General features: G+C 46.3%; 1 protein-coding gene across 1 annotated transcript; it reads right to left on the minus strand.

Moving 5' to 3' along the window:
- Positions 1 to 367: 367 nt before the first annotated feature.
- On the minus strand, positions 368 to 2249 carry LOC123131044 (uncharacterized). Its single transcript, XM_044550813.1, has 2 exons — positions 1382 to 2249; positions 368 to 1245 (listed from the first exon to the last, which is right to left on the minus strand). The coding sequence occupies exons 1-2, from the start codon at positions 2053 to 2055 to the stop codon at positions 1242 to 1244; spliced, it is 678 nt and encodes a 225-aa protein (XP_044406748.1). The 5' UTR covers positions 2056 to 2249; the 3' UTR covers positions 368 to 1241.
- Positions 2250 to 26138: the final 23889 nt, after the last annotated feature.

Genomic DNA, 26138 nt, shown 5'->3' on the forward strand with positions numbered 1-26138 from the left:
TTCCTTCTTTTCTCTGATGCAAAACAAATGACGTAACAAAATATCTTCAGGCTGCTGAAACGTCATTCAAAGCAATGGACAATTAGCTTTAGCGTAAATTTGCAGGGAGTTGTAACATAACAAGATGCCAAGAGCATATCAACTTTGTATAAACAATAATCAAGAGTTGAGCGATTATTTAAAGGGGTTCTAGCAGGGTTGCTAACAGTGTTGTCCCACAAATCAAATTACTCACACCGGGCCATTCGGGCTGGCTGCATTCGCCTGGGAAATAACAAACCCGAGAGTCCAATATTTTCTTTGAAATCTGAAGTTATTTCTAACCTTACCATATTTGCCATAGGATCTAAAAAATAAGTGCAGTGATTATCTTGGAAGCAAGGTGTTTAATTAGAGAGCATAGGACTTCCACACAAGAACTCCGAAATCATCAGTTTGTAAAGCCAATGGAGAGCCAAATCAAATGGTTCTAGCATAAGCAGAATGGGGAAAAAAAATGTGCTCATCATATTTGACCATTGACGTCTAGAGCAAATCAGAGAGCAAGTCCCTATGAAAAAATAACATGTTAAACAGGAATCTCATTTAGGTTGCGAGAGTTACACCAAGTAGAGAGCAGAAGTTTTTCTTTGGCTGCTGTCAAGGTTGATCGATCACATGCCAAATTAAACAGGCAGCCACACAAATACATATATATGCACTAGAGAGGCTCCTCACAAGAGTAAAAGAGACAGCTTGTATGATTGATACATGCCTTACTATAGCGGTGTCTACGGTCCACATAGAATACTAGATACTCATCAAGGTTGTAGGGTCTGGCAGCTGGTTGATATAAATACCGGGTTATATCAAAGATGAACTTGTCATTAGGCTCGGTCCTCCGGTGGTTCTTGTTGTTGATATGATAGATGCCAAACCCGCGGTTTTGCTGATGATAGCAGCCGAGGTATATTGTGTCGGCAGAAATGGAGGGGAATGTCTCGGTAGAGATGTGCAAGCAGTGCGTCAGGCCAATAAACACTGCATGCCGGCCAAGGCTCCTCATGGGAACCAGCCTCTTTCCGGCGATGTCCACCTCCAACACCTCAATGCGGCTGGTGATGCCGCGCGCCGTGAATAGCTCATTTTGGTTGTAAGCCCCAATGTCGCCGAAGCGCTCCACGCCACTCCAGTACCGTACCATCAGCATCCTCCCGTCGGTGCCACTGACCAGGAACGACATTATGCGCTCGCGCCAAATGTTACCTGGTTCAGCAAAGCGGCGCTGGTCAACCACCTCTACCAGCCGAGGTTGCGGCTGCAGCTCTAAAAGGTAGACCGAACCCTCCGGCGAGCTGATGTAGCAGTGTCCTCCCAGGGAGAGCAATGTGAAGAACAGTACCTGTTGATATTGTAGTTCCTGGGGTGGGTGGACTGGCCTGGGATCACCAGCGTCCAGTGCGCATCGCCAGGTTTGGCGAAGATGATGGTGGCCAAACCGCCTCTCAGGCAGAGGAGGAGTGTGGGCGGGGATGTGGAGTCATCAAAAGCTGCGGCATTGATCGCCCTCGGAATAGTGCCCAGGGGATTCTGAAACAAGACGGTGTGGTGATCCAGGGGGACGGCCGAAACGAGGCTCGAGATTGCCGGGAACTCGGTGAGGGCGTTGGTGAGTGGGTCGAGGAGGCGGATGGTCGTGGTGGGCTTGTGGAAGAGGACGAGGAGGCCGTCGACGTCGCAGATGTGGCAGTGGGTGGAGATGGCCGGGAGGTGGACACCGAGAGAGGCCGCAGTGGCCAAGTTGAGGAGGCGGCGGTGGGGCTCGGGGTCAGGAATGATGGAGAGCACCATCCAGTTGCGGGGGCGGAAGCGGCTGTCAAGGAGGCCTGCTGTGCGCGGGTCGGCGGTGAGTCCGCGCCACGTCCTGCACACAGCGCGGAAGCGGAGATACTCGGCCACGTCGAGGGAGAGCAGCCGGTCAGAGATCTCCTCAACGAGGTCCGGAGGAAGCAGGTTGGCCCAATCCCTCCATTCTGCGAGGAGGCAAAGCCGCCGACGCCGCGCTCGTGTCATCATCCCTCGAGATCCGTCGCCACCACAGGGGGGACGGCGAGGCTCCGGCGCAGCGACAGTTGCCTCGTCATCTAGGCTGCACGTATGAGCAAGTAACGGCAAGGGGTCGGACGTCGGCAGCCTAGAGCGCTGGCTTGACGGCGGCGGTGGAACAGGAGGGAGAGCGGGAGGCGGCGGTGGAAACAACGAGGGGGAGGCAGCGGGTTAAGGTTTAGGTCGCGAGTGGCTGCGGGCCGAAGGATTAGTAAGTGCCTACTCTCTCCAAGTTTCTCGTTCGGCCGCGCACGCATCCCCCGCTCCACTGCGCGCCCTTCTGGGCCGGTCCATGTGGGGCGCGGTTTACTTTTTTCGAGATTCCAAAATGAATTGTGATTTTCGAAAAACGTTCATAGATTCAAAAACAGTTCTTGAAATCAAAAAAATGTTTGATATTTCATAAAGAATGAACTTTTTTTACTTTTGATTGTACTTCTTGTTTTGATGAACAAAAATTTTTATGAGCATTTTTCAATAGTGATGAACATTATTTGGTATTTGATGAATACATTTTGAATCCAATGAACATTTGTTCAACTTTATGAAAAATATATTGTATTCTAGAACATTTTTTGACAAAATAGATGAGCAAATTTTGAATTGGGTGAAAATATTTAGTAGAGATTTCGCATTTGATGCACATTTAATTAATTCAATGAACAAATTTTGAATTTGACAAACATTTTTTAAATCCGATGAACAAAATTTGAATTCAATGAACAAAAAAGTGTTCGCAGATTTGAAACGAAAATTCGCAAGAAAAGGTGAAAAGGAAAAAAAGAAAAAGGAGAAAGAAAAAGTAAAACAGAAAAGAAAAGAAAAAAGGAAAAGAAGAAAATTGAAAGGGAAAAAGGAAAATCGGCCGGCCCATCCGACACCCGTGCTGCGAGGGGGGGGGGGGTACGCGCTATATCGATCGCCAGTGCCCTACGCGTTGTATAGGAGCCATCCTTAAGTTCACATCCCCCAATGTCTGGGAGGGAAAACCCTATTTGACGCGTATCTCTACTACTAATAAAAGAGCAAACATTAACTTCTCTTCACGTGCCCCATTAAACGTACACGGACCTATTACCATCCTACGATTAGGCCCACTAAAATCAATCTAATGGTCAGCCTTAACCTGATGTGCTGTTTGGGGTGCACTTAATAATTTACACACCGACGGACCGTCCCACCTCAGAGGAAATCACCTCCACGTCCCTCCCAATCATCAATCACACGCAGGGAAACAAATAACTTCCCATCGCTGCACCATACCATGGTGGGAGGGAACACCTGAAATCACGCATCATCAGGAAGGAAACAAAACAATTATCCCATCGCTGCACCGTAGCACCGTCGCCCCGACCTCGCCGCCCGGCAGATCCCCTCACCCTGGGGCAGCATCTCTGCTTCCGGAACGACGCCCTCGCCGCCCTGCACCGCACCGTGAGCAGTCTTTCCTCCGTCGCCTCCTCGCTATCGACGAGTCCCTGAACCTCCTTCGACATCCTTTGTAATGCTCATGGTCCCTAAATCACATCACTACCTCATGAAGTCCTAAGGTGAGCAGAATTTATGATACAGTCAATCTACTAACAAGACAAATGTGATTTGCTGCTAGATTCATTCATTTTCTATACCCTTGGTCAGTTGGGCTTCACTTCATCCAAATGCAACATTTCCATGCTCTCAACTATTACTAAACTGCACCATCCTGCTTGACATCAATAAAAACAAAAAAAAAATGAGCCTGTATCCTACATAAACATAACAAGCATGTTTATTCTTAATAACTAGATGATACCCCGCACGTTGCTGCGGGAATTTGTAGTATTGCATATGAAACTTTTATGAAATAATATGAGAAGTCAGTTTCCAAAAAATCCAAATAAAAACTATGTATTATTACCTAATTATAATGCACGTAATAGAAGGAAAGTATAGTTTTGATGCAACCTAATACCCATTAGAGAGAATAAGCAGAGGTGTACAAAATAGAATGATTCCTGAGTAGAACAACATATACACTCCATTTAGTCACACCTTTTTAATAGGCTCTCAGCCAGCATAGAACAATTAAACTAAATGATGGTTGGAATAAACCATACTTGATCCTTTTTCCCTTTCAATTTTAGGCTATGAGTGTCATCAAACCAAAACAATCATATAATGAGTGTCATCAAACCAAAACAATCATATAATGATATTGTAACCACATAAAAGAATTATTCTTACATTTATCAAGAGATGCTATAGGTTTGAAGAGATAATATACCAAGTGATTAGCCTTACAGAATATAATTAATTGTAATTATACATGCATATGCTTGAAACTGAACATCAGTTACTATTCCAGCATCTATCTCCGAACGAAAAACACATCATCAGATAAAATAAAATTAGAGCTCCTTGCCTCCTTTTGGATGAAATGTATGTGCCTCTGGATGCCTAGTAACGATCAAACAAAACCTTCTGTTTTGAACACCTGCAGTAGAAGAATGACAGCGGTACCTCTAAGGTATTAGATCGATATGAGAAAACATTGAAGATGAACTGCAGTATGTCATACGCACTGATTCTACAAATCATAGGAAAGCAACAAAAATACCAATATGATTCATATTAATTCGTCTTTGAGGGAGATGCAGGACTGTAGTTGCAGGTAGTACATGGTAAGTTTCATTTGTTTATTCCTTCAAGAAGAATACAAAAACAAAAAAGTTTTTTCACTATCTAGTGCTTCTAAACAAATCCAACCAGATCAGAGAGTTGAACATGACCCATCGTATCTCGAGAATGTAGGTGTGATTGACAGACCGGACTGGCTGACGTGGATAAGGTGTCTGGTGACGGAACAAAGCTTCATTTTCTAAAAATTAGGATCCATAGTACCACAGACTAACAGAGCTTTCAACTCAAGCTAACTTGAAAATTTGCTCAAATCTAAGGATATAGAAAGGAAGGAGATCCCGCACCTTCGGTTCAGTTGATGTTGGATGAGGATGCCGACGGTGGCACTGGCACGTGTTGCCCACCGGGAGCTCTTGTCGACGCCGGGGTGCGTGCCTTCAGGCAGCGTAGCCTACGGGGCTCGATTCATCGGCAACGGGTGCAGGGATCGGTTCAACTGCGAAGATTACAGGGGTCTGGGTTGGCAGCAGCGCGCGGGTGGTGTCTCCGGCGGCGTCGACTCACGAAGGACTGGAAGAAGTGGCACCTCGCCATCAACGCCACCATCGCTCTTGAAGGAATATTGTTACGTAATCTGAATCCAAACATAAGACCAGGAAGTTGATTTATTTGTGCGAGTGGAACCGGACGTATAGAAGACAAAGAGAAAGGAAACCGCAGGAGACGGACGAAAGAAAAGGAGTATGGTGGAGATGATAATGCGCCCAGAACTAAATGCTACGGCTGGGAATTGGAACGGAATAAAATCCTCCGTAAATTCACCCATGATTAACTGCATGCATGGGCTTTAGACAATGGTAATTAACTACACCGAATTAAGTGACAACATGCATGCGCTTGGATTGCTTCGGTGGTCTATTCTTGGAATTAACTGTACCGAGTTATCTTGGACGCCATGCATGGGTTTAGACCATGAGGCTAGTCGTAGTGGAGAGTAATTTAGACTAGTAACATACATGTGTTACTAGTTCATGTTACCACCTTCATACTGAGAAGTGTCATAGGTGTAGTAACATACATATCTTCATTTATTATTTTGTAGACTCATTTTATATTGGAAACAGCTATGTGACGGTAACATATTATGTTCTTTATTTGCCTCTTTCCTCTTTAATTACATGACACATCATCTTTTTTGCTTATGTGGCATCTATGTTACTACTTATATTACTTTCACTATGACTAGCATGAGAAGTTGTGTGCTTGCATTGATTTGTGTCGTTCGCGCGTAGTAACTATCTGGTCACACGCGCGCATGCATGCACTTCTCGCTCGCGCAAATCAGGACTGCGTGGCCAATGCCTGGCTAATCAATTAGATTGATTGGCTGCTCTTTGCAAAGTTAACAGTGACGTGGCATAAATCTGATGTAGATACAGTGCATGTTAAGAGAATAGGAAGAAGTGGGGAGCAACTTCTTAAAAATGGTAGATATTCTGTGTACATGAATGCTATTTGCCACTAATGGTAACATCGACAAGATCTGCAATTTGATTCTAACTAATATGGTTTAATTCAACCCTCTTGGCAGATTCTACTGTACGCGGCGGGTATGTCATCCCCCAATCACGCGGGGCCACGCACCCCATTTCAGGATATAACCAACTCCCAGTCCGTGGGTAATTAACAGCCTACTAAGCGCTACAATTTTTCTTGAATGATGAACACTGTTATTGCTTTTGCGCTAACTTTCTGTTTGTATTTATACAGACCCTAAGGAATTGAAGAGGCAGCGGGACAGAGAATACTATGTACGAAATAAATATGCCATTCTCAAACGGCGTCGTGATGCACGTCAAAATAACCATACTCCAAAAACGCTGCCTAATCCAAAATAATAAGGTGTGCATCAAGGTCGAGCGCTCGCGCTAGCCACGTCGGATAGGAAACGAGAAAACGAACGCGACGGGATTGGTCAAGTCGCTCACACACGCGGGATTGGTCTAAACCTAACCCGGATCTCCACCAGACTCCACGAGGCCATGACGCCTTCCCTCTTTGCCGCTGCTACCTCTTGAGCACTGCGTTGAATTTCCCCAAAGAGGAGAGGATGATGCAGCAAAGTAGCGTAAATATTTCCCTCAATTTTTGAGAACCAAGGTATCAATCCAGTAGGAGGCCACGCTTGAGTCCATCGTACCTACACAAAAACAATAGCTCCTCGCAACCAACGCGATTAGGGGTTGGCAATCCCTTCACGGTTACTTACGAGGGTGAGATCTGATAGAGATGATAGATAATATTTTTGGTATTTTTGGTATAGAGATACAAAGTGAAAAGTAAAAAGGCAAAGTAAAAAGCAAGCAAGATTAAAGTGATGGAGATTAATATGAGGTAAATAGACCCGGGGGCCATAGGTTTCACTAGTGGCTTCTCTCAAGAGCATAAGTATTCTACGGTGGGTGAACAAATTACTGTTGAGCAATTGACAGAATTGAGCATAGTTATGAGAATATCTAGGTATGATCATGTATATAGGCATCACGTCCGAGACAAGTAGACCGACTCCTGCCTGCATCTACTACTATTACTCCACTCATCGACCGCTATCCAACATGCATCTAGAGTATTAAGTTAAAAACAGAGTAACGCCTTAAGCAAGATGACATGATGTAGAGGGATAGTTTCATGCAATATGATAAAAAAAACCATCTTGTTATCCTCAATGGCAGCAATACTATACATGCCTTGCTGCCCCTTCTATCACTGGGAAAGGACACCGCAAGATTGAACCCAAAGCTAAGCACTTCTCCCATGGCAAGAAAAACCAATCTAGTAGGCCAAACCAAACTGATAATTTGAAGAGACTTGCAAAGATAACCAATCATACATAAAAGAATTCAGAGAAGAATCAAATATTATTCATAGATAGACTTGATCATAAACCCACAATTCATCGGTCTCAACAAACACACCGCAAAAAGAAGATTACATCGAATAGATCTCCACAAGAGAGGGGGAGAACATTGTATTGAGATCCAAAAAGAGAGAAGAAGCCATCTAGCTACTAACTATGGACCCGTAGGTCTGAGGTGAACTACTCACACTTCATCGGAGGGGCTAGCATGATGTAGAAGCCCTCCATGATGACGACCCTCTCCGGTGGAGCTCCGGAACAGGCCCCAAGATGGGATCTCGTGGGTACAGAAGGTTGCGGCGATGGAATTAGGTTTTTGGCTCCGTATCTGATCGTTTGGGGGTACATAGGTATATATAGGAGGAAGGAGTACGTCAGTGGAGCAATAGGGGGCCCACGAGGCAGGGGCGCACCCTAGGGGGGTGGGCGCGCCCCCACCCTCGTGACCGCCTCTTTTGTTCCTTGGAGTAGGGTCCAAGTCTCCTGGATCACGTTCGGTGAGAAAATCACGTTCCCGAAGGTTTGATTCCATTTGGACTCCGTTTGATATTTTGTTTCTCCGAAATACTGAAATAGGCAAAAAATAGCAATTCTGGGCTAGGCCTCCGGTTAATAGGTTAGTCCCAAAAATAATATAAAAGTGGAAAATAAAGCCCAATATAGTCCAAAACAGTAGATAATATAGCATGGAGCAATCAAAAACTATAGATACGTTGGAGACGTATCAGGCATCCCCAAGCTTAATTCCTGCTCGTCCTCGAGTAGGTAAATGATAAAAAGAGAATTTTTGATGTGGAGTGCTACTTGGCATAATTTCAATGTAAATCTTCTTAATTGTGGTATGAATATTCAGATTCGAAAGGTTCAAGACAAAAGTTCATATTGACATAAAAATAATAATACTTCAAGCATACTAACAAAGCAATTATGTCTTCTCAAAATAACATGGCCAAAGAAAATTATCCGTACAAAATCATATATTCTGGCTATGCTCTATCTTCACCACACAAAGTATTTAAATCATGCACAACCCCGATGACAAGCCAAGCAATTGTTTCATACTTTAACATTTTCAAAACTTTTTCAATCTTCACGCAATACATGAGCGTGAGCCATGGATATAGCACTATATGTGAAATAGAATGGTGGTTGTGGAGAAGACAAAAAGAGGGGAAGATAGTCTTGTTGGAGTTGTGTCGAATATAGTGTACAAGGTAGGTTATAGTTGGACTTGTAGTTGTATTGTGTTTAGATAGGATATGGAGTCGTGTCCTAGTAGGACACTTGTATCCTATGCCTCTCTTATATAGCGGGGGTAGACACACGATGTAACCTATGCCAACATAATAGCACGGGCACGTGGGGGAGCCGGCGGCGTGTGCTGGTGCCCGGGCGGCCGGAGTGCGGTATTGTAGCGGTGTCACGGGGAGGAGCGCCCATAGTCATGCCCCGGGGATGTAGCCATATCGGTGAACCTCGTTAACAAATCTCGGTGTCGTGCCTCGTGTGATTGCTTGGTCCTCGATAGATCGACGGAGCACCTCGGATTTATTCTAACAAGTGGTATCATGAGCAAGGTTCGAGAGGCTGCGGGTTATTGATCTAGAGGTGATGAGCTGGGATGTTGCAGAAAAATCGTTTGATCTATGATGTGTCGAGCAATCGGAACTCGGGAGCAATCTTGAAGATTAGGTCGACGGAAAGTCAAGAAGATCGATGTGATTTGGAAGCGTATCAGCGAGATCAGAAGAAGCAATCTGCGTGCAAGCGGCGGAGGCGGAATCGTGCAGCGGCAGGAGTCTTGCGTCTCAATCGGAACGGCGGCACTTTGAAGGGCGCTTGCGCGTGGCTCTGGCCGATCCGGACCGAGCAGACAGCGCCAGGTGGGCCTCTAGTCCAAGGCGTAGGCTCAGGCAGCGGTTGGTTTGTACGGGCGCGTACGGACGCAGCAAAGGCCAAGGCGTGGCCGTTTTTCAGGAAAAAAGGGCAAGGGCAAGGCATGGCTGCTCAAGTGCAAGGGGGTTCCGAGGAGCAGCTTGACGTGAAGATGGACGGGGCTGCTGCATGCATGGTGTACAAGGAGGCCTCACGTAGTAAGGTAGCTGAAGCTGCTCGTGTGGTGGTACCAAGTTGTGCAGATCCAAGGATACCGCGAGATTTGTTTGTGAAAAAAAAGTGCAGTTCTTGTGTGTGCATGGAGGAGCTATTAGTGGACCAAGACAAGAGAAGGGAATTGTGCGCAGGGATCACTCAGTCTGGTTTTGCATGAAAATTTCTCTTGTGGGTCATGTTTGCTAAGAGTGCTTGGTGCGTGTACGTTAAGGACGACAACACGCGCATAAGGCTTGGAGGAGCCTGAAGTGCGGCGTGGCAGGATCATGCATACACAGGGCGTCAAGGCAATGCACAGACGTGCGAGGCGAACACGATGCAGGGTGGAGCATGACTGCAGTTGGATAATTTTCGGCTGGGTCGGACTGGACTGTCTGACTGATCGACGGGGATGTCGGTCAAAGCAGAAGACGGTGGTGATTTCAGTGACAACGATATAGGAGCGTGATGCTGATGGTGGCCGACTTCTAGGGCGTGGAAACACGTGGTGCAGGCCTGAGGGCTTGTGCGGCTTCGACGAGACTATGACGCAGGGTTGATTCAAGGTGGTGTACACACGGAGCTTGAAGTCAACGGGGCGTGAGGGTGGACTGATTATCTACCATGAGTCATGTTGAAGGTGGAGCTGGAGTCTAGCGAAAGACTTCACTCTGTGCTGATGGAGGGGCTACGGCGTAAATGCATGGAGAGTCGAAGCCTATTTCAGCGGGATAGCGAGAGACACGTGGTTTCAGATTGGGTACCAGTGGTCTAATGGAGACGTGATACTCGGCATCGGTCGGTGATGATCGGTGGTTCTCTGAAGTGGGGGTTGAGTGGTGTGGGTTCGCGACCTTGGGAGACTCGACCAGGACAGCAGAGGCTCGACGCGATGATAGCGGCAAGGCGTGCGGTAAGCACGGGACACAGCGGCAGGCCAAGGCACTAGCGGTCAGACGTGTGGTCAGACAAATTGTGCAGGGGGTGCTGAGCAGTGTTGACGAGTACCGGATTCAAGTTGGTGACTGGGTCTATCGGTGCCGGAAGATGGACAGGAGTTGACCATGGAGAATCTGAGAAAGTGGCGGAAAGTCTGATATTGTCAAAAGCCGAGAGACTACACAGCCGTATATTCTGTGGTGTTCGGTGCACATGGCAAAGTGCGGATGATAAGTACAGAAGGAGGCGGAGTGCTATAGCTATGGGACATGTCAAAGACTATCCGGAAAAAGGATGAGACAACTGTGAATTTGACTCAGGGTGACATAGGGCGACAGTGAAATTCCTTCAAGTTTCAGACAGACAGTTAAGAACGAGCGGTGATGTTGAGTTCAGGTAACTCTTATATGTAGCTTTCAATATGTGAGTTATTCATTTTCACGCAGATAAGTTATCGGTGTGTGATGGTATTGAACGGATTCTTCGGAAGTTGGGAGCACAAAGTAGAGTAATGAGGAACTTAATTTTGCTCGAGTTTTGACTATGAAGAAGACGAGAAGGGACTATAGTTGCAGGTGGAGTCACATGGAGTCTGGGAGTAGCAGCGGTGCTCATGGTGTATCTCAAGTCCAATGTACATGGAGGTTCGATGCATGGATGAATCCAAGGTGGTGGAGAATATTCGCCAAGGTGGAGTTTGTTGGAGTTGTGTCGAATATAGTGTACAAGATAGGTTACAGTTGGACTTGTAGTTGTATTGTGTTTAGATAGGATATGGAGTCGTGTCCTAGTAGGACACTTGTATCCTAGGCGTCTCTTATATAGCGGGGGTAGACACACGATGTAACCTATGCCAACATAATAGCACGGGCACGCGGGGGAGCCGGCGGCGTGTGACGGCGCCCGGGCGGCCGGAGTGCGGTATTGTGGCGGTGTCACGGGGAGGAGCGCCCGTAGTCATGCCCCGGGGATGTAGCCATATCGGTGAACCTCGTTAACAAATCTCAGTGTCGTGCCTCGTGTGATTGCTTGGTCCTCAGTAGATCGACGGAGCGCCTCGGATTTATTCTAACAAGTCTCACATCAACTAGGCGTATCAACGGGCTATGGAGATGCCCATCAATATATATCAATGTGAGTGAGTAGGGATTGCCATGCAACGGATGCACTAGAGCTATAACTATATGAAAGCTCAACAAAAGAAACTAAATGGGTGTGCATCCAACTCACTTGCTCACGAAGACCTAGGGCATTTTGAGGAAGCCCATCATTGAAATATACAAGCCAAGTTCTATAATGAAAAATTCCCACTAGTAAATGAAAGTGATATCATAGGAGACTTTCTATCATGAAGATCATGGTGCTATTTTGAAGCACAAGTGTGGTAAAAGGATAGTAACATTGTCCCTTCTTTCTTTTTCTCTCATTTTTTTATTTGGGCCTTTTTTATGGTCTCTTTTTTTATTTTATTTTTATTTTTCGTCCGGAGTCTCATCCCGACTTGTGGGGGAATCATAGTCTCCATCATCCTTTCCTCACTTGGGACAATGCTCTAAAAATGATGATCATCACACTTTTATTTTTCTTACAACTCAACAATTACAACTTGATTCTTAGAACAAAATATGACTCTATATGAATGCCTCCGGCGGTGTACCGGGATATGCAATGAATCAAGAGTGACATGTATGAAAGAATTATGAACGGTGGCTTTGCCACAAATACGATGTCAACTACATGATCATGCTAGCAATATGACAATGATGGAGCGTGTCATAATAAACGGAACGGTGGAAAGTTGCATGGCAATATATCTCGGGATGGCTATGAAAATGTCATGATAGGTAGATATGGTGGCTGTTTTGAGGAAGATATATGGTGGGTGTATGATACCGACGAAAAGTGCGCGGTATTAGAGAGGCTAGCAATGGTGGAAGGAAGGAAAAAGTGCGTATAATCCATGGACTCAACATTACTCATAAAGAACTCATATACTTATTGCAAAAATCTAGAAGTTATCAAAGCAAAGTATTACGCGCATGCTCCTAGGGGGATAGATTGGTAGGAAAATACAATCGCTCGTCCCCGACTGCCACTCATAAGGAAGACAATCAATCAATAAATCATGCTCCGACTTCATCACATAACGGTTCACCATACGTGCATGCTACGGGAATCACAAACTTTAACACAAATATTCTTTAAATTCACAACTACTCAACTAGCATGACTCTAATATCACCATCTTCATATCTCAAAACAATTATCAAGCTTCAATCTTTTCTTAGTATTCAACGCACTCAAAAGAAAGTTTCACAAATCTTGAATACCAAGCATATTAATATTAAGCAAATTACCATGCTATTAACGACTCTCAAAATGATCTAAGTGAAGCATGAGAGATCAATAGTTTCTTTAAAACAAATCCACCACTGTGCTCTAAAAAATCTAAGTGAAGCACATAGAGCAAAATTATAAGGCTCAAAAGATATAAGTGAAGCACATAGAGCAAAAACTATAAAGCTCAAAAGATATAAGTGAAGCACATAGAGTATTCTATCAAATTCCAATTCATATATGGCTCTCTCAAAAGGTGTGCACATCAAGGATGATTGTGGAACACTAACAAACAAAGACACAAATAATACAAGACGCTCCAAGCAAAACACATAGCATTTGGTGAATAAAAATATAGCTCCAAGTAAAATTACCGATGGAAGTAGACGAAAGAGGGGATGCCTTCCGGGGCATCCCCAAGCTTTGACTTTTTTGTGTCCTTGGATTATCTTGGTGGTGCCATGGGCATCCCCAATCTTAGGCTCTTGCCACTCCTTGTTCCATAATCCATCAAAAGAATTTACCCAAAACTTGAAAACTTCACAACACAAAACTCAATAGAAATCTTGTGAGCTCCGTTAGAGAAAGAAAACAAAAGACTACTTCAAGGTACTGCAATGAACTCATTCTTTATTTATATTGGTGTTAAACCTACTGTATTACAACTTCTCTATGGATTATAAACTATTTTACTAGCCATAGATTCATCAAAATAAGCAAACAACACATGAAAAACAGAATCTGTCAAAAACAGAACAATCTGTAGTAATCTGTAACTAACGCAAACTTCTGGAACTCCAAAAAATCTACCAAAATAGGACGACCTAGACAATTTGTTTATTGATCAGCAACAATTGGAATCAGTATTTTATCACGTTTTGGTGATTTTTAACAATTGTTTTCATAAACAGAAAGATTCTGGAAATTACAGCAAGATCAAATAACTATCATCCAAGAAGATCCTATAGGTTTAACTTGGCACAAACACTAATTAAAACATAAAACCACATCTAAACAGAAGGTAGATGGATTATTTATTCCTAAACAGAAGCAAAAACAAAAAATAAAATAAAATTGGGTTGCCCCCCAACAAGCGATATCGTTTAACGCCCCTAGCTAGGCATAAGAACGAGAATAGATCTAGGTATTGCCGTAGTAGTAAGATAGATCGGTGAAACTCATTTCATATTCTCTATGTTCGGCAGCAAGTTTCCTTTGAGGCAAACAAAAGTAATCAAAAGGGCTAAATTTAATAGGACAAAAGTCCCCAAGATCGATTTTCGGAGGTATAGGTTCCTCCTTCGGCCCTTCATAATGTACAATCAATTCATCATTGTAAGCGTTCTTTTGACAGAACCTTGTGAGCCTAAAGTCAAGAGAGTATCCCAGCTCATTATTTCGAATAGCCAAATCATCATTAAGTTCAGAGATTCTATCAATTAAAATATTGGTTGGCACCTTTTTTCTAAGGTTCTCATTGAAAGCAACATAGTCAAGAGATTGAAAGCGCATAATTTCTTCTTGATCAAAGAGGATAGATTCTATGGGAGGACGGCCAGCATCCACCCTATAATGCGCAAAGATTTCTTTGGCTTCTTTTATTATAAATCTGAATTCATGTGCCAAAAAGATAGTAGCGACACGCTTAACAGAGGAGTGTTCGACATTAGAAAATTCTAAGAAAATTCTTTGTATAGAAGGGTGCATATGCATAAATTGCCTTTCAAGTTCAACAATAAGCATGGCAATAGCGTCCGCAAGACTACTAGTTCTATGAAGAATAGAACCGCCCATAGAAGGCAAAGCACCGGCATAAGTAAAGAAATCTTGAATAACTCATTTTCCAATAATATTACCACTACTGATTCGAAATCTTTTTGTATGGTAAGTAGGGGTTTCTTCAGGAGGAGCTTCAGATTTTTCTATGTTATTATTATTGCTCATATCGGCAATAATTTCCCCAATTTCAGACATAGCGACAGAGAGGGCGAAGAGCGAAAGAAGGCGAACGGAAAAGAGAGGGCGAATAAAACGGCAAGGGTGAAGTGGGGGAGAGGAAAATGAGAGGCAAATGGCAACTAATGTAATGCGGGAGATAGGGATTGTGATGGGTACTTGGTATGTTGACTTTTGCGTAGACTCCCCGGCAACGGCGCCAGAAATGGCTCATTGTCGGGAGTCCAAATCTTGACTTGACCTTGCCTAAGCCTCCCCGGCAACGGCGCCAGAAATTCTTCTTGCTACCTCTTGAGCACTGTGTTGGATTTCCCCGAAGAGGAGAGGATGATGCAACAAAGTAGCGTAAGTATTTCCCTAACTTTTTGAGAACCAAGGTATCAATCCAGTAGGAGGCCATGCTCGAGTCCCTCGTACCTACACAAAAACAATAGCTCCACGCAACCAACGCGATTAGGGGTTGTCAATACCTTCACGGTTACTTATGAGGGTGAGATCTGATAGAGATGATAGATAATATTTTTGGTATTTTTGGTATAGAGATGCAAAGTGAAAAGTAAAAAGGCAAAGTAAAAAGTAAGAAAGATTAAAGTGATGGAGATTAATATGAGGAAAATAGACCCGGGGGCCATAGGTTTCACTAGTGGCTTCTCTCAAGAGCATAAGTATTCTACGGTGGGTGAACAAATTACTGTTGAGCAATTGACAGAATTGAGCATAGTTATGAGAATATCTAGGTATGATCATGTATATAGGCATCACGTCCGAGACAAGTAGACCGACTCCTGCCTGCATCTACTATTATTACTCCACTCATCGACCGCTATCTAGCATGCATCTAGAGTATTAAGTTAAAAACAGAGTAACGCCTTGAGCAAGATGACATGATGTAGAGGGATAGTTTCACGCAATATGATAAAAACCCCATCTTGTTATCCTTGATGGCAACAATATATACTATACGTGCCTTGCTGCCCCTTTTGTCACTGGGAAAGGACACCGCAAGATTGAACCCAAAGCTAAGCACTTCTCCCATGGCAAGAAAAACCAATCTAGTAGGCCAAACCAAACTGATAATTCGAAGAGACTTGCAAAGATAACCAATCATACATAAAAGAATTCAGAGAAGAATCAAATATTATTCATAGATAGACTTGATCATAAACCCACAATTCATCGGTCTCAACAAACACACCGCAAAAATAAGATTACATCGAATAGATCTCCACAAGAGTGGGGGAGAACATTGTATTGAGATCCAAAAAGAGAGAAGAAGCCATCTAGCTACTAACTATGGACCCGTAGGTCTGAGGTGAACTACTCACACTTCATCGGAGGGGCTAGGATGATGTAGAAGCCCTCCGTGATGACGGCCCTCTCCGGCGGAGCTCCGAAACAGGCCCCAAGATGGGATCTCGTGGGTACAGAAGGTTGCGGCGGTGGAATTAGGTTTTTGGCTCCATATCTGATCGTTTAGGGGTACGTAGGTATATATAGGAGGAAGGAGTACGCCGGTGGAGCAACAGGGGGCCCACGAGGCAGGGGGCGCGCCCTAGGGGGGTGGGCGCGCCCCCCACCCTCGTGACCGCCTCTTTTGTTCCTTGGAGTAGGGTCCAAGTCTCCTGGATCACGTCCGGTGAGAAAATCACGTCCCCGAAGGTTTAATTCTGTTTGGACTCCGTTTGATATTCTGTTTCTCCGAAATACTGAAATAGGCAAAAAAAACAGCAATTCTGGGCTGGGCCTCCGGTTAATAGGTTAGTCCCAAAAATAATATAAAAGTGGAAAATAAAGCCCAATATAGTCCAAAATAGTAGATAATATAGCATGGAGCAATAAAAAATTACAGATACGTTGGAGACGTATCAGCCGCCGTCGTCGCCTCCTCCTCCCCTCTTCCCTCGTTCTCCAGCCGCCGCTGCTGCCCCCGATCCTTCCTCCTCGGCTCTACCCACCCCATCCTCTGTCTTCTCTCCACTCCTCCTCCTCTCACAAGCCCTGCCGCCGCACACCGCTGCTCCCCGTTGGCGGTGAAGGCCCTGCAAATCCAGCCGGGAGGAGGCAGGTGACTCTAGCAGGGCTGGTCGCCGTCGTGCGCCTGCTCCGTCATCACGGGTTGTCGCCATGCTCCCCTCCTCTGCACGTCATCGCCTGAAGGTCACCGTTGCCGCCGCCGATTTACTCCCCATTCCCCTCCACCATCGGTGTCCATTGTGTCCGTCTCCAGGGATCCAACTATGGCCGTTGCTTTGTTTCCTTCCTTTTCTGATAATCTCGTCCACAACGCAGCGGTGGCGTGGTGCGGACAATCGGAGGAAAGCAGGTAGGAAAGGCCCGACAGTGGTGCCACGCGGGATGAAGCAACGGCGGCACAGGAGCTTCCCGGCGCAGGTCATCTTCCTCTCCTTTGTCCTCCCCCATTCCCCTCCTAGATACTCGTTGATTAAGAGGTACAAGTGGGTGGCCAACTGCAATTTCTAGATGGAAGACATCTGGTTAAGATTTATTTTGGGTTCTTGATTCCATTTTCTCAATGGTTATTACTTATATGTAATTAGTACGTAGAATAAGAGGAAGTGTAATGGGTTCTTGATTCCATTTTGGGTTCTTGATTTATTGTTAAGGTGGGGGGCGCCGCGCCAGGGGGGTTATGGCTGGGGCGGTGGCTTGCTGGGAGACGCCGGTGCAGGGAGAAGGTGGGGTGGGGGATCAAGGAGAAGGTGGGGAGAGGGGTGCGCGTGGGTGGAGGTGGGTGGGGTGGGCTGTTTTGTTTTTGTTCTGTTCAGGTGGGCGAGTGTACGGGTGTTATCAGAATAAGAGGAAGTGTTATTAGAATAAGGTCTTAAGGGGTGTTGCTTCCCAAGGTACTCGAGTCGACTATGCCTCAGTCGCCCACCCCCAGTCGAATGGGCAAGCTGAAAGAGAAAATGGATTGATTCTCAAAGGACTAAAACCCCGACTGATGTGTGACCTCAAACACACATTAGGAGCTTGGGTCGATGAACTTCCATCGGTATTGTGGGGATTGAGGACAACTCCCAATTGGTCGACTGGCAGAACCCCCTTTTTCTTGGTTTATGGAGCCAAAGCTGTACTTCCGAGTGGCTTGCTCCACAATGTGCCCCGAGTCGAGCTTTTCTCAGAAGAAGAAGCAGAACAGGCATGGCAAGATGCAGTCAATATCCTAGAAGAAGAAAGAGAGATGGCCTTGATCCGATCAACCATCTATCAGCAAGACCTGCGTCGATTCCATGCCAGAAACATGAGGGGTCGAGCATTTCAAGAGGGAGACTTGGTTCTCCGAGTGGATCAGCAGAAACCTCACAAGCTTGCTCCTGCCTGGGAAGGCCCCTTCATTGTCACCAGAGTGCTCCACAATGGAGCATACCACCTCTACAACGTCGAGCATAAGAAAGACGAGCCGCGCGCTTGGAATGCGGAGCTGCTCCGCCCCTTTTATACTTAAGCACTCGGTCTATTGGGATGTAATAAGAAGCACCTTTGTAGTTTGTTTATCAAAGACAAGAGTTTTTACAGTCTTCTAAAAATGATTGTCGATTGCTTACGTTTGTTTCTGAAGTCCCCCAGTGGGTGGCTTAGCTACGAATCCGTTTCTCCTAAGTTTTAAAAAATCCTATCGAGTGATGGGCAAGCCTCTTACTCGGGGGCTTAGCTGCGAATCTGTTTCGCCTAAGTTTTAAAAAATCCTATCGAGTGATGAGCAAGCCTCTCACTCGGGGGCTTAGCTTCAGCCAGTGCTCACCTAAGTTAAAAAAATCCTACCGAGTGATGAGCAAGCCTCTCACTCGGGGGCTTAGCTGCAGTCCAGTACTCGCCTAATTTGAAAAAATCCTACCGAGTGATGAGCAAGCCTCTCACTCGGGGGCTTTGCTGCAGTCCAGTACTCGCCTAAGTTTCAAAAATCCTACCGAGTGATGAGCAAGCCTCTCACTCGGGGGCTTAGCTGCAGTCCAGTACTCGCCTAAGTTGAAAAAATCTATCGAGTGATGAGCAAGCCTCTCACTCGGGGGCTTAGCTGCAGTCCAGTACTCGCCTAAGTTTCAGAAATCCTACTGAGTGATGAGCAAACCTCACACCCGGGGGCTTAGCTGCAGCCCAGTGCTCGCCTAAGTTTCAAAAATCCTACCAAGTGATGAGCAAGCCTCTCACTCAGGGGCTTAGCTGCAGTCCAGTACTCGCCTAAGTTGAAAAAATCCTACTGAGTGATGAGCAAGCCTCTCACTCGGGGGCTTAGATGCAGTCCAGTACTCGCCTAAGTTTCAAAAATCCTACCGAGTGATGAGCAAACCTCACACTCGGGGGCTTAGCTGCAGCCCAGTGCTCGCCTAAGTTTCAAAAATCCTACCGAGTGATGAGCAAACCTCTCACTCGGGGGCTTAGCTGCAGTCCAGTACTCGCCTAAGTTGAAAAAATCTACTGAGTGATGAGCAAGCCTCTCACTCGGGGGCTTAGCTGCAGTCTAGTACTCGCGTAAGTTTCAGAAATCCTACCGAGTGATGAGCAAACCTCACACCCGGGGGCTTAGCTGTAGCCCAGTGCTCGCCTAAGTTTCAAAAATCCTACCGAGTGATGAGCAAGCCTCTCACTCGGGGGCTTAGTTGCAGTTCAGTACTCGCCTAAGTTGAAAAAATCCTACCGAGTGATGAGCAAGCCTCTCACTCGGGGTCTTAGATGCAGTCCAGTACTCGCCTAAGTTTCAAAAATCCTACCGAGTGATGAGCAAACCTCACACTCGGGGGCTTAGCTGTAGCCCAGTGCTCGCCTAAGTTTCAAAAATCCTACCGAGTGATGAGCAAACCTCACACTCGGGGGCTTAGCTGCAGTCCAGTGCTCACCTAAGTTTCAAAAATACTACCGAGTGATGAGCAAACCTCACACTCGGGGGCTTAGCTGCAGCCCAGTGCTCGCCTAAGTTTCAAAAATCCTACCGAGTGATGAGCAAACCTCACACTCGGGGGCTTAGCTGCAGCCCAGTGCTCGCCTAAGTTGAAAAAAAATCCTACCGAGTGATGAGAAAACCTCACACTCGGGGGCTTACCTGCAGCCCAGTGCTCGCCTAAGTTTCAAAAATCCTACTGAGTGATGAGCAAACCTCACACTCGGGGGCTTAGCTGCAGCCCAGTGCTCGCCTAAGTTTCAAAAATCCTACTGAGTGATGAGCAAACCTCACACTCGGGGGCTTAGCTGCAGTCTAGTACTCGCCTAAGTTGAAAACCCATCCCTATCCACAAGGATGACGAGGTGCAGGTCGACTACCATCCTCCCCATGGAGTTGCGCTACAAGTACAATGCCCGCTCCATCCATATCCGCAAGGATGACGAGGTGCAGGTCGACTGCAATCCTCTCCACGGAGCTGCGCCACAAGTACAATGTGCGCTCCATCCCTATCCGCGAGGACAACGAGGTGCAGGTCGACTGCAAGCCTCTCCACGGAGCTGCGCCACAAGTACAATGTCCACTCCATCCCTATCTACAAGGACGACGAGGTGCAGGTCAACTCCAAACCTCTCCACAGAGCTGCGCCATAAGTACAATGTCCGCTCCATCCCTATCCACAAGGATGACGAGGTGCAGATCGACTAGGATATCTCCCTCAGAGTTGCATTTCAAAGAATATTCCGAGTGAAGAATGAGTTCCACTCAAAGGCAAACGCAAGCACATGCAGAAGATAAACAAAGATCAGATAAAATCTCAAAAATTTCAGGATGGAGATAAAAGTACTCGGGCATCAGGCGCGAAGGAGTTTAACGGTTACAAAAACCACTCGGCATTCCGAGGCAAATTTAAAGCAAGCTTAAGTATCAAGTTTGTTCACTCGGTAGGAGGAGGACTTGCAGGCTCGACGAACTCGTCCAAATCAATCCCGTCAGCGATCCGAGTGGAAGCAGCAACGAAAGTCTCCATGAAGGACTGATACGTCTCCAACGTATCTATAATTTTTGATTGCTCCATGCTATATTATCTACTGTTTTGGACATTATTGGGCTTTATTATCCACTTTTATATTATTTTTGGGACTAACCTATTAACCGGAGGCCCAGCCCAGAATTGCTATTTTTTTTGCCTATTTTTAGGGTTTCGAAGAAAAGGAATATCAAACAGAGTCCAAACAGAATGAAACCTTCGGGAACGTGATTTTCTCACCAAACATGATCCAGGAGACTTGGACCCTACGTCAAGAAACAAAGGAGGAGGCCACGAGGTAGGGGGCGCGCCTACCCCCCAGGCGCGCCCTCCACCCTCATGGGCCCCCTGTTGCTCCACCGACGTACTCCTTCCTCCTATATATACCTACGTACCCCCAAACGATCAGATACGGAGCCAAAACCCTAATTCCACCGCCACAACTTTCTGTATCCACGAGATCCCATCTTGGGGCCTGTTCCGAAGCTCCGCCGGAGGGGGCATCGATCACAGAGGGCTTCTACATCATCACCATAGCCCCTCCGATGAAGTGTGAGTAGTTTACCTCAGACCTACGGGTCCATAGTTATTAGCTAGCTGGCTTCTTCTCTCTTTTTGGATCTAAATACAATGTTCTCCCCCTCTCTTGTGGAGATCTATTCGATGTAATCTTCTTTTTGCGGTGTGTTTGTTGAGACCGATGAATTATGGGTTTATGATCAAGTCTATCTATGAACAATATTTGAATCTTCTCTGAATTCTTTTATGTATGATTTGTTATCTTTGCAAGTCTCTTCGAATTATCAGTTTGGTTTGGCCTACTAGATTGATATTTCTTGCAATGGGAGAAGTGCTTAGCTTTGGGTTCAATCTTGCGGTGTCCTTTCCCAGTGACAGTAGGGGCAGCAAGGCACGTATTGTATTGTTGCCATCGAGGATAACAAGATGGGGTTTTCATCATATTGCATGAGTTTATCCCTCTACATCATGTCATCTTGCTTAAGGTGTTACTCTGTTTTCATTAACTTAATACTCTAGATGCATGCTAGATAGCAGTCGATGAGTGGAGTAATAGTAGTAGATGTAGGCAGGAGTCGGTCTACTTGTCTCGGACGTGATGCCTATATACATGATCATACCTAGATATTCTCATAACTATGCTCAATTCTGTTAATTGCTCAACAACAATGCGTTCACCCACCGTAGAATATCTATGCTCTTGAGAGAAGCCACTAGTGAAATCTATGGCCCCCGGGTCTATCTTCATCATATTAATCTTCCAATACTTAGTAATTTCCTTTGCTTTTTTACTTTGCTTTTATTTTACTTTGCATCTTTATCATAAAAATACCAAAAATATTATCTTATCATATCTATCAGACCTCACTCTTGTAAGTGGCCGTGTAGGGATTGACAACCCCTTATCGTGTTGGTTGCGAGGATTTATTTGTTTTGTGCAGGTGCGAGGGACTCGTGCGTAGCCTCCTACTGGATTGATACCTTGGTTCTCAAAAACTGAGGGAAATACTTACGCTACTTTGCTGCATCATCCCTTCCTCTTCGGGGAAAACCAACGCAGTGCTCAAGTGGTAGCAAGGACTGGAAGTCGTGCCTTTTTGTGTTGGCGACCTTGATCGCCGCCAGCTTCTCTTCTCGAGCTTCTTTGCAGTGGACCCTGACCAGTGACAGAGCCACGTCAGCACCACATCGGGCAGAGGACTTCTTCCATTCCTGCACTCGACCAGGGACCTCATTGAGTCGAGCCATCAGAGACTCGAGATCATTCTGGAGCGTTGCCCTTGGCTAGAGCGATGAGTCGATGTGTGAAACTGCCACCTTCAGACGGGCAAGATAACTTGTAATACTGGCGACGCGGGATTCCAGTCGAAGCACATTCATGGCAGCCTCATCGCCGACTGGAGAAAGGATAGGGTCCAAGCCCGTCTCGATCCCTCCAGTCTCCTCTTCAAAGTTTTGGCATAATTCTGCAAAGTCAAGGAGTTAATGAGTCGACTAGCCAGGACTAACTTGCAAACAGTAAAACAGTCAGGTAAAAGGGGATACTTCGAGCATAAGAAAGAGTTTCTTGGCGAGAGCTTTCAGATAAGCCTCCAAATTGTTCCTCCTACAAGTCATGCTTTCCAGCTAGTCGTTCGGAGCCACTTTATCTTTTTTCAGGCGAGTCGCTTCTCGATTGGATTCACTGAGAGACGACTTCAACTTGTTGATTTCCTCCTCTAGCGCTCCGACCGAAGCCATTTTCTGGTCAACAAGGATAGTCTTCTCCTGAGCCTCCTTCTATGCGGCTGTGAGGTCCAAGTCCTTCTTCTCCAGGGCTAGCCTCATTTTCTCTACAAAACACACATTTAGATCAAACAGCAGAATGAAGAGATAACTTGAAGGATGGTCAAGATAAGCAGTCGACAGGCCGTTACCTTCCGTACCAGCAACTTCATCTTGAGCCTTCTTTAAGTTCTGTTGAGCCAACTCCAGGTCAAGGTTGAGTTGCCTCTGCTTTTCCTCAAATTCGGCGAACTTGGAGATAAGCGTACAAGATTTCTACAGTGAGTAAAAGACATATCAATCGACAAGATCAAAGATTATTTACTTCCGAGTGAATAAAACTTCAAGACTACTCAGACCCCAACTGACTGCCAGCAGACGGCTGCGGTCTCGGGGACTACACCCAGTGGGTGCACTTGGCATGCCCCCACTGGTTCAGATTCCACTCGGCTGGTCTGCCCAGGCCGAGTAAAAAAAGGAAGTGCTCAGACCCCAACTAACTGCCAGCAGTCGACTGCGGTCTCAGGGACTACACCCAGTGGGTGCACTTGGCGTGCCCCCACTGGTTCGGATCCCACTCGGTTGGTCCGCCCAGGCCGAGTACAAAAAAAAGAGAGGATGATAAAGCACCCAGTGGGTGTACAATCTCAAAGTGCAAGACAATGAAAGATTGCGCGAAGGAAAACATTCGGGTAGCATATCCTAAAAGAGCAAGTTCAGTCGGAAGTTGACTTACCTGGACATTGGCTCAAAGAGCCGCGCTGGCGTCATAAGCAGCCTGACTGTTTTTGTGCACCGCCTTCACCCGCTCCATCATTATGCCAGCCTGACGAATGGCCTCCGTAGCGGCCTCTGACTGGCTTTCTGAAACATGATGAGTGGCAAAGAAGGGGACGGATGGTCCAGATGCAGCGGCTTGGAGATCTGAGGCATGAAGTTGGATGGTTGAAACAAGCTCTGGTGCAGTCGACGATACGGGACGCGCACTCGACACTGGGCCAGCAAAGGTTACAGAAACCTTGCTCGCATCTGCGAGCTGTTGAACTACCCGCTCCTACACCGGCTCCGACTGGGACGTCTTGCTAGCTATTGCCTTCTTCTTCCCGGGCCTAAGCGGCACGTCCTCGTCATCATTCGAAAGCTCAATGACATTGGGAGGGGCTGCAAAGAAATCAGCCGACCCTGGATGAGTCATCGGAATTTAATCGACCATACAATCGAGAGCAAGATCACGAGAATTGTACCCGGTTTGGAGGTGACTGCATCTTCCATGTCCTCGTCCTCATACTGGCGAGTGGAAGTCCTAGAGGTGGCAGCTCTGCAAATTTCAATATTCAGTCGATCACGTTTGTTACACCGAGTTAACCAAAGAGTCAGGTCAGATTATTACCCGCAGATAGTAGGAATGACCATTTTGATCTTGGGCAAAGCGTTCAGAGGTTTGGATGACGCAGCCTTCGGTGGTTTCGGAGCTGGAGGAGGTGCAATTTTCGAGTGCTTCAGTGTCTTCTCAGTCGGCACTTGAGAGGACGTCCGAGGTCGCTTTGAAGACTGCCCAGTCGGTGCGGCCTCCGTGGCGTGGAGGCTTTCTGGGTCGTGAGCATGCTTGGACCTTTTCTCTCTACGAGGAGGTGAGTCAACTTCTTTTTCGTCACTCGGGTCGCTGCTCTCCTCACCATCCTCCTCGTCCGAGTGCCACTCGCCGCTTTCGCCTCCACTCGCCTCCTCCTCCGAGTCTTGTTCCTGTTCTCCGTTAGGCATCAAGTACATCTCAGTCAGGGCCTGGAAGACAACAACCAAGATAGGAGTCAGTCGGATGACAGCAAACAACTACTTGATGAATCAAGAGGACACTCGACTATTTGGAGGCATACCTTGTCAGTTTCGTACGAGTTGTTGAGTGGAGGAATCCTCCGGGATCCCCTGGGGTTGTCTTTGTTGTCGGTAATACTCTTTAGCCACCCTTCCAACGTAGCTTCGTCGACTTCTTCTGGATGGATCCGAGTGGTGTCGTCAGTGCCCGAATACATCCACATCGGATGGTCACGAGCTTGAAGTGGTTGGATGCGTCGCCTGAGGAAGACCTCCAACAGATCCATACCGGTTACCCCATCACGGACAAGCTGAACTACTCGCTCAACCAGCACTTTCACTTGCGCCTTCTCCTCTGGGATCACTTTCAAAGCAGAGGGCTTCTCCACTCGAGCCATGGAAAAGGGGGGAAGTCCAGTCGATTGACCCGGAGTCGGCTGGTCCTTGCAGTAGAACCAGGTCAACTGCCACCCTCGGACCGACTCAGGAAGGATCATGGCTGGGAAAGTACTTTACTCCTCATCTAAATTCCAAGGCCCCCGCACATCCGGATCACCTGCGTCCTCTCGTCACTCAGGTTGGCCTTCTTGACCGTCTGAGAACGGCACATGAATATGTGTTTGAAGAGGCCCCAGTGTGGCCAACAGCCCAGGAAGTTCTCACACATGGACATGAAAGCAACAAGATACACGATGGAGTTCGGGGTAAAGTGGTGGAGTTGCACCCCAAAGAAGTTCAAGAAACCTCGAAAGAAGGGGTGGGGAGGCAAGGAAAACCCGCAGTCGACATGAGTAGCGAGGAGAACGCGCTCACCTTCCTGTGGCTGCAGCTCGGTCTCGTTCCCCGGGAGTCACTACAAAAAAAATACACTTCCGTGATGATACGTGTTTGTCACAGTAGGTCCCTTTTTTTGTCATGCATGTACATCCATGACAAATTCATGACAGAATCAAGATAGTCATACCTGTGTTGTCGTAGAAGTGTTCCATGACATTACCAAAATTATCATCACAGAAGTGTCCACTTCCATGACGATAAATCACGCGTCACAGAAGTGCTTTCGTCAAGGGTGACTAACATGTGGCATCCACCGTAACGGAACGTCGTTAAGCTATCGGGTCGGGTTTTGGATCCGATAACCCGTTAACAGCCCCGACCAATGGGGATTTTCC

Source organism: Triticum aestivum, chromosome 6A (genome assembly GCF_018294505.1).
Source record: "Triticum aestivum cultivar Chinese Spring chromosome 6A, IWGSC CS RefSeq v2.1, whole genome shotgun sequence".
In the NCBI taxonomy this organism is placed as follows: Eukaryota; Viridiplantae; Streptophyta; class Magnoliopsida; order Poales; family Poaceae; genus Triticum; species Triticum aestivum.

What these genes read in the sequence shown, in the direction of transcription:
- LOC123131044 (XM_044550813.1), bottom strand. Translation starts at nt 2,055, where the DNA reads ATGATGACACGAGCGCGGCGTCGGCGGCTTTGCCTCCTCGCAGAATGG.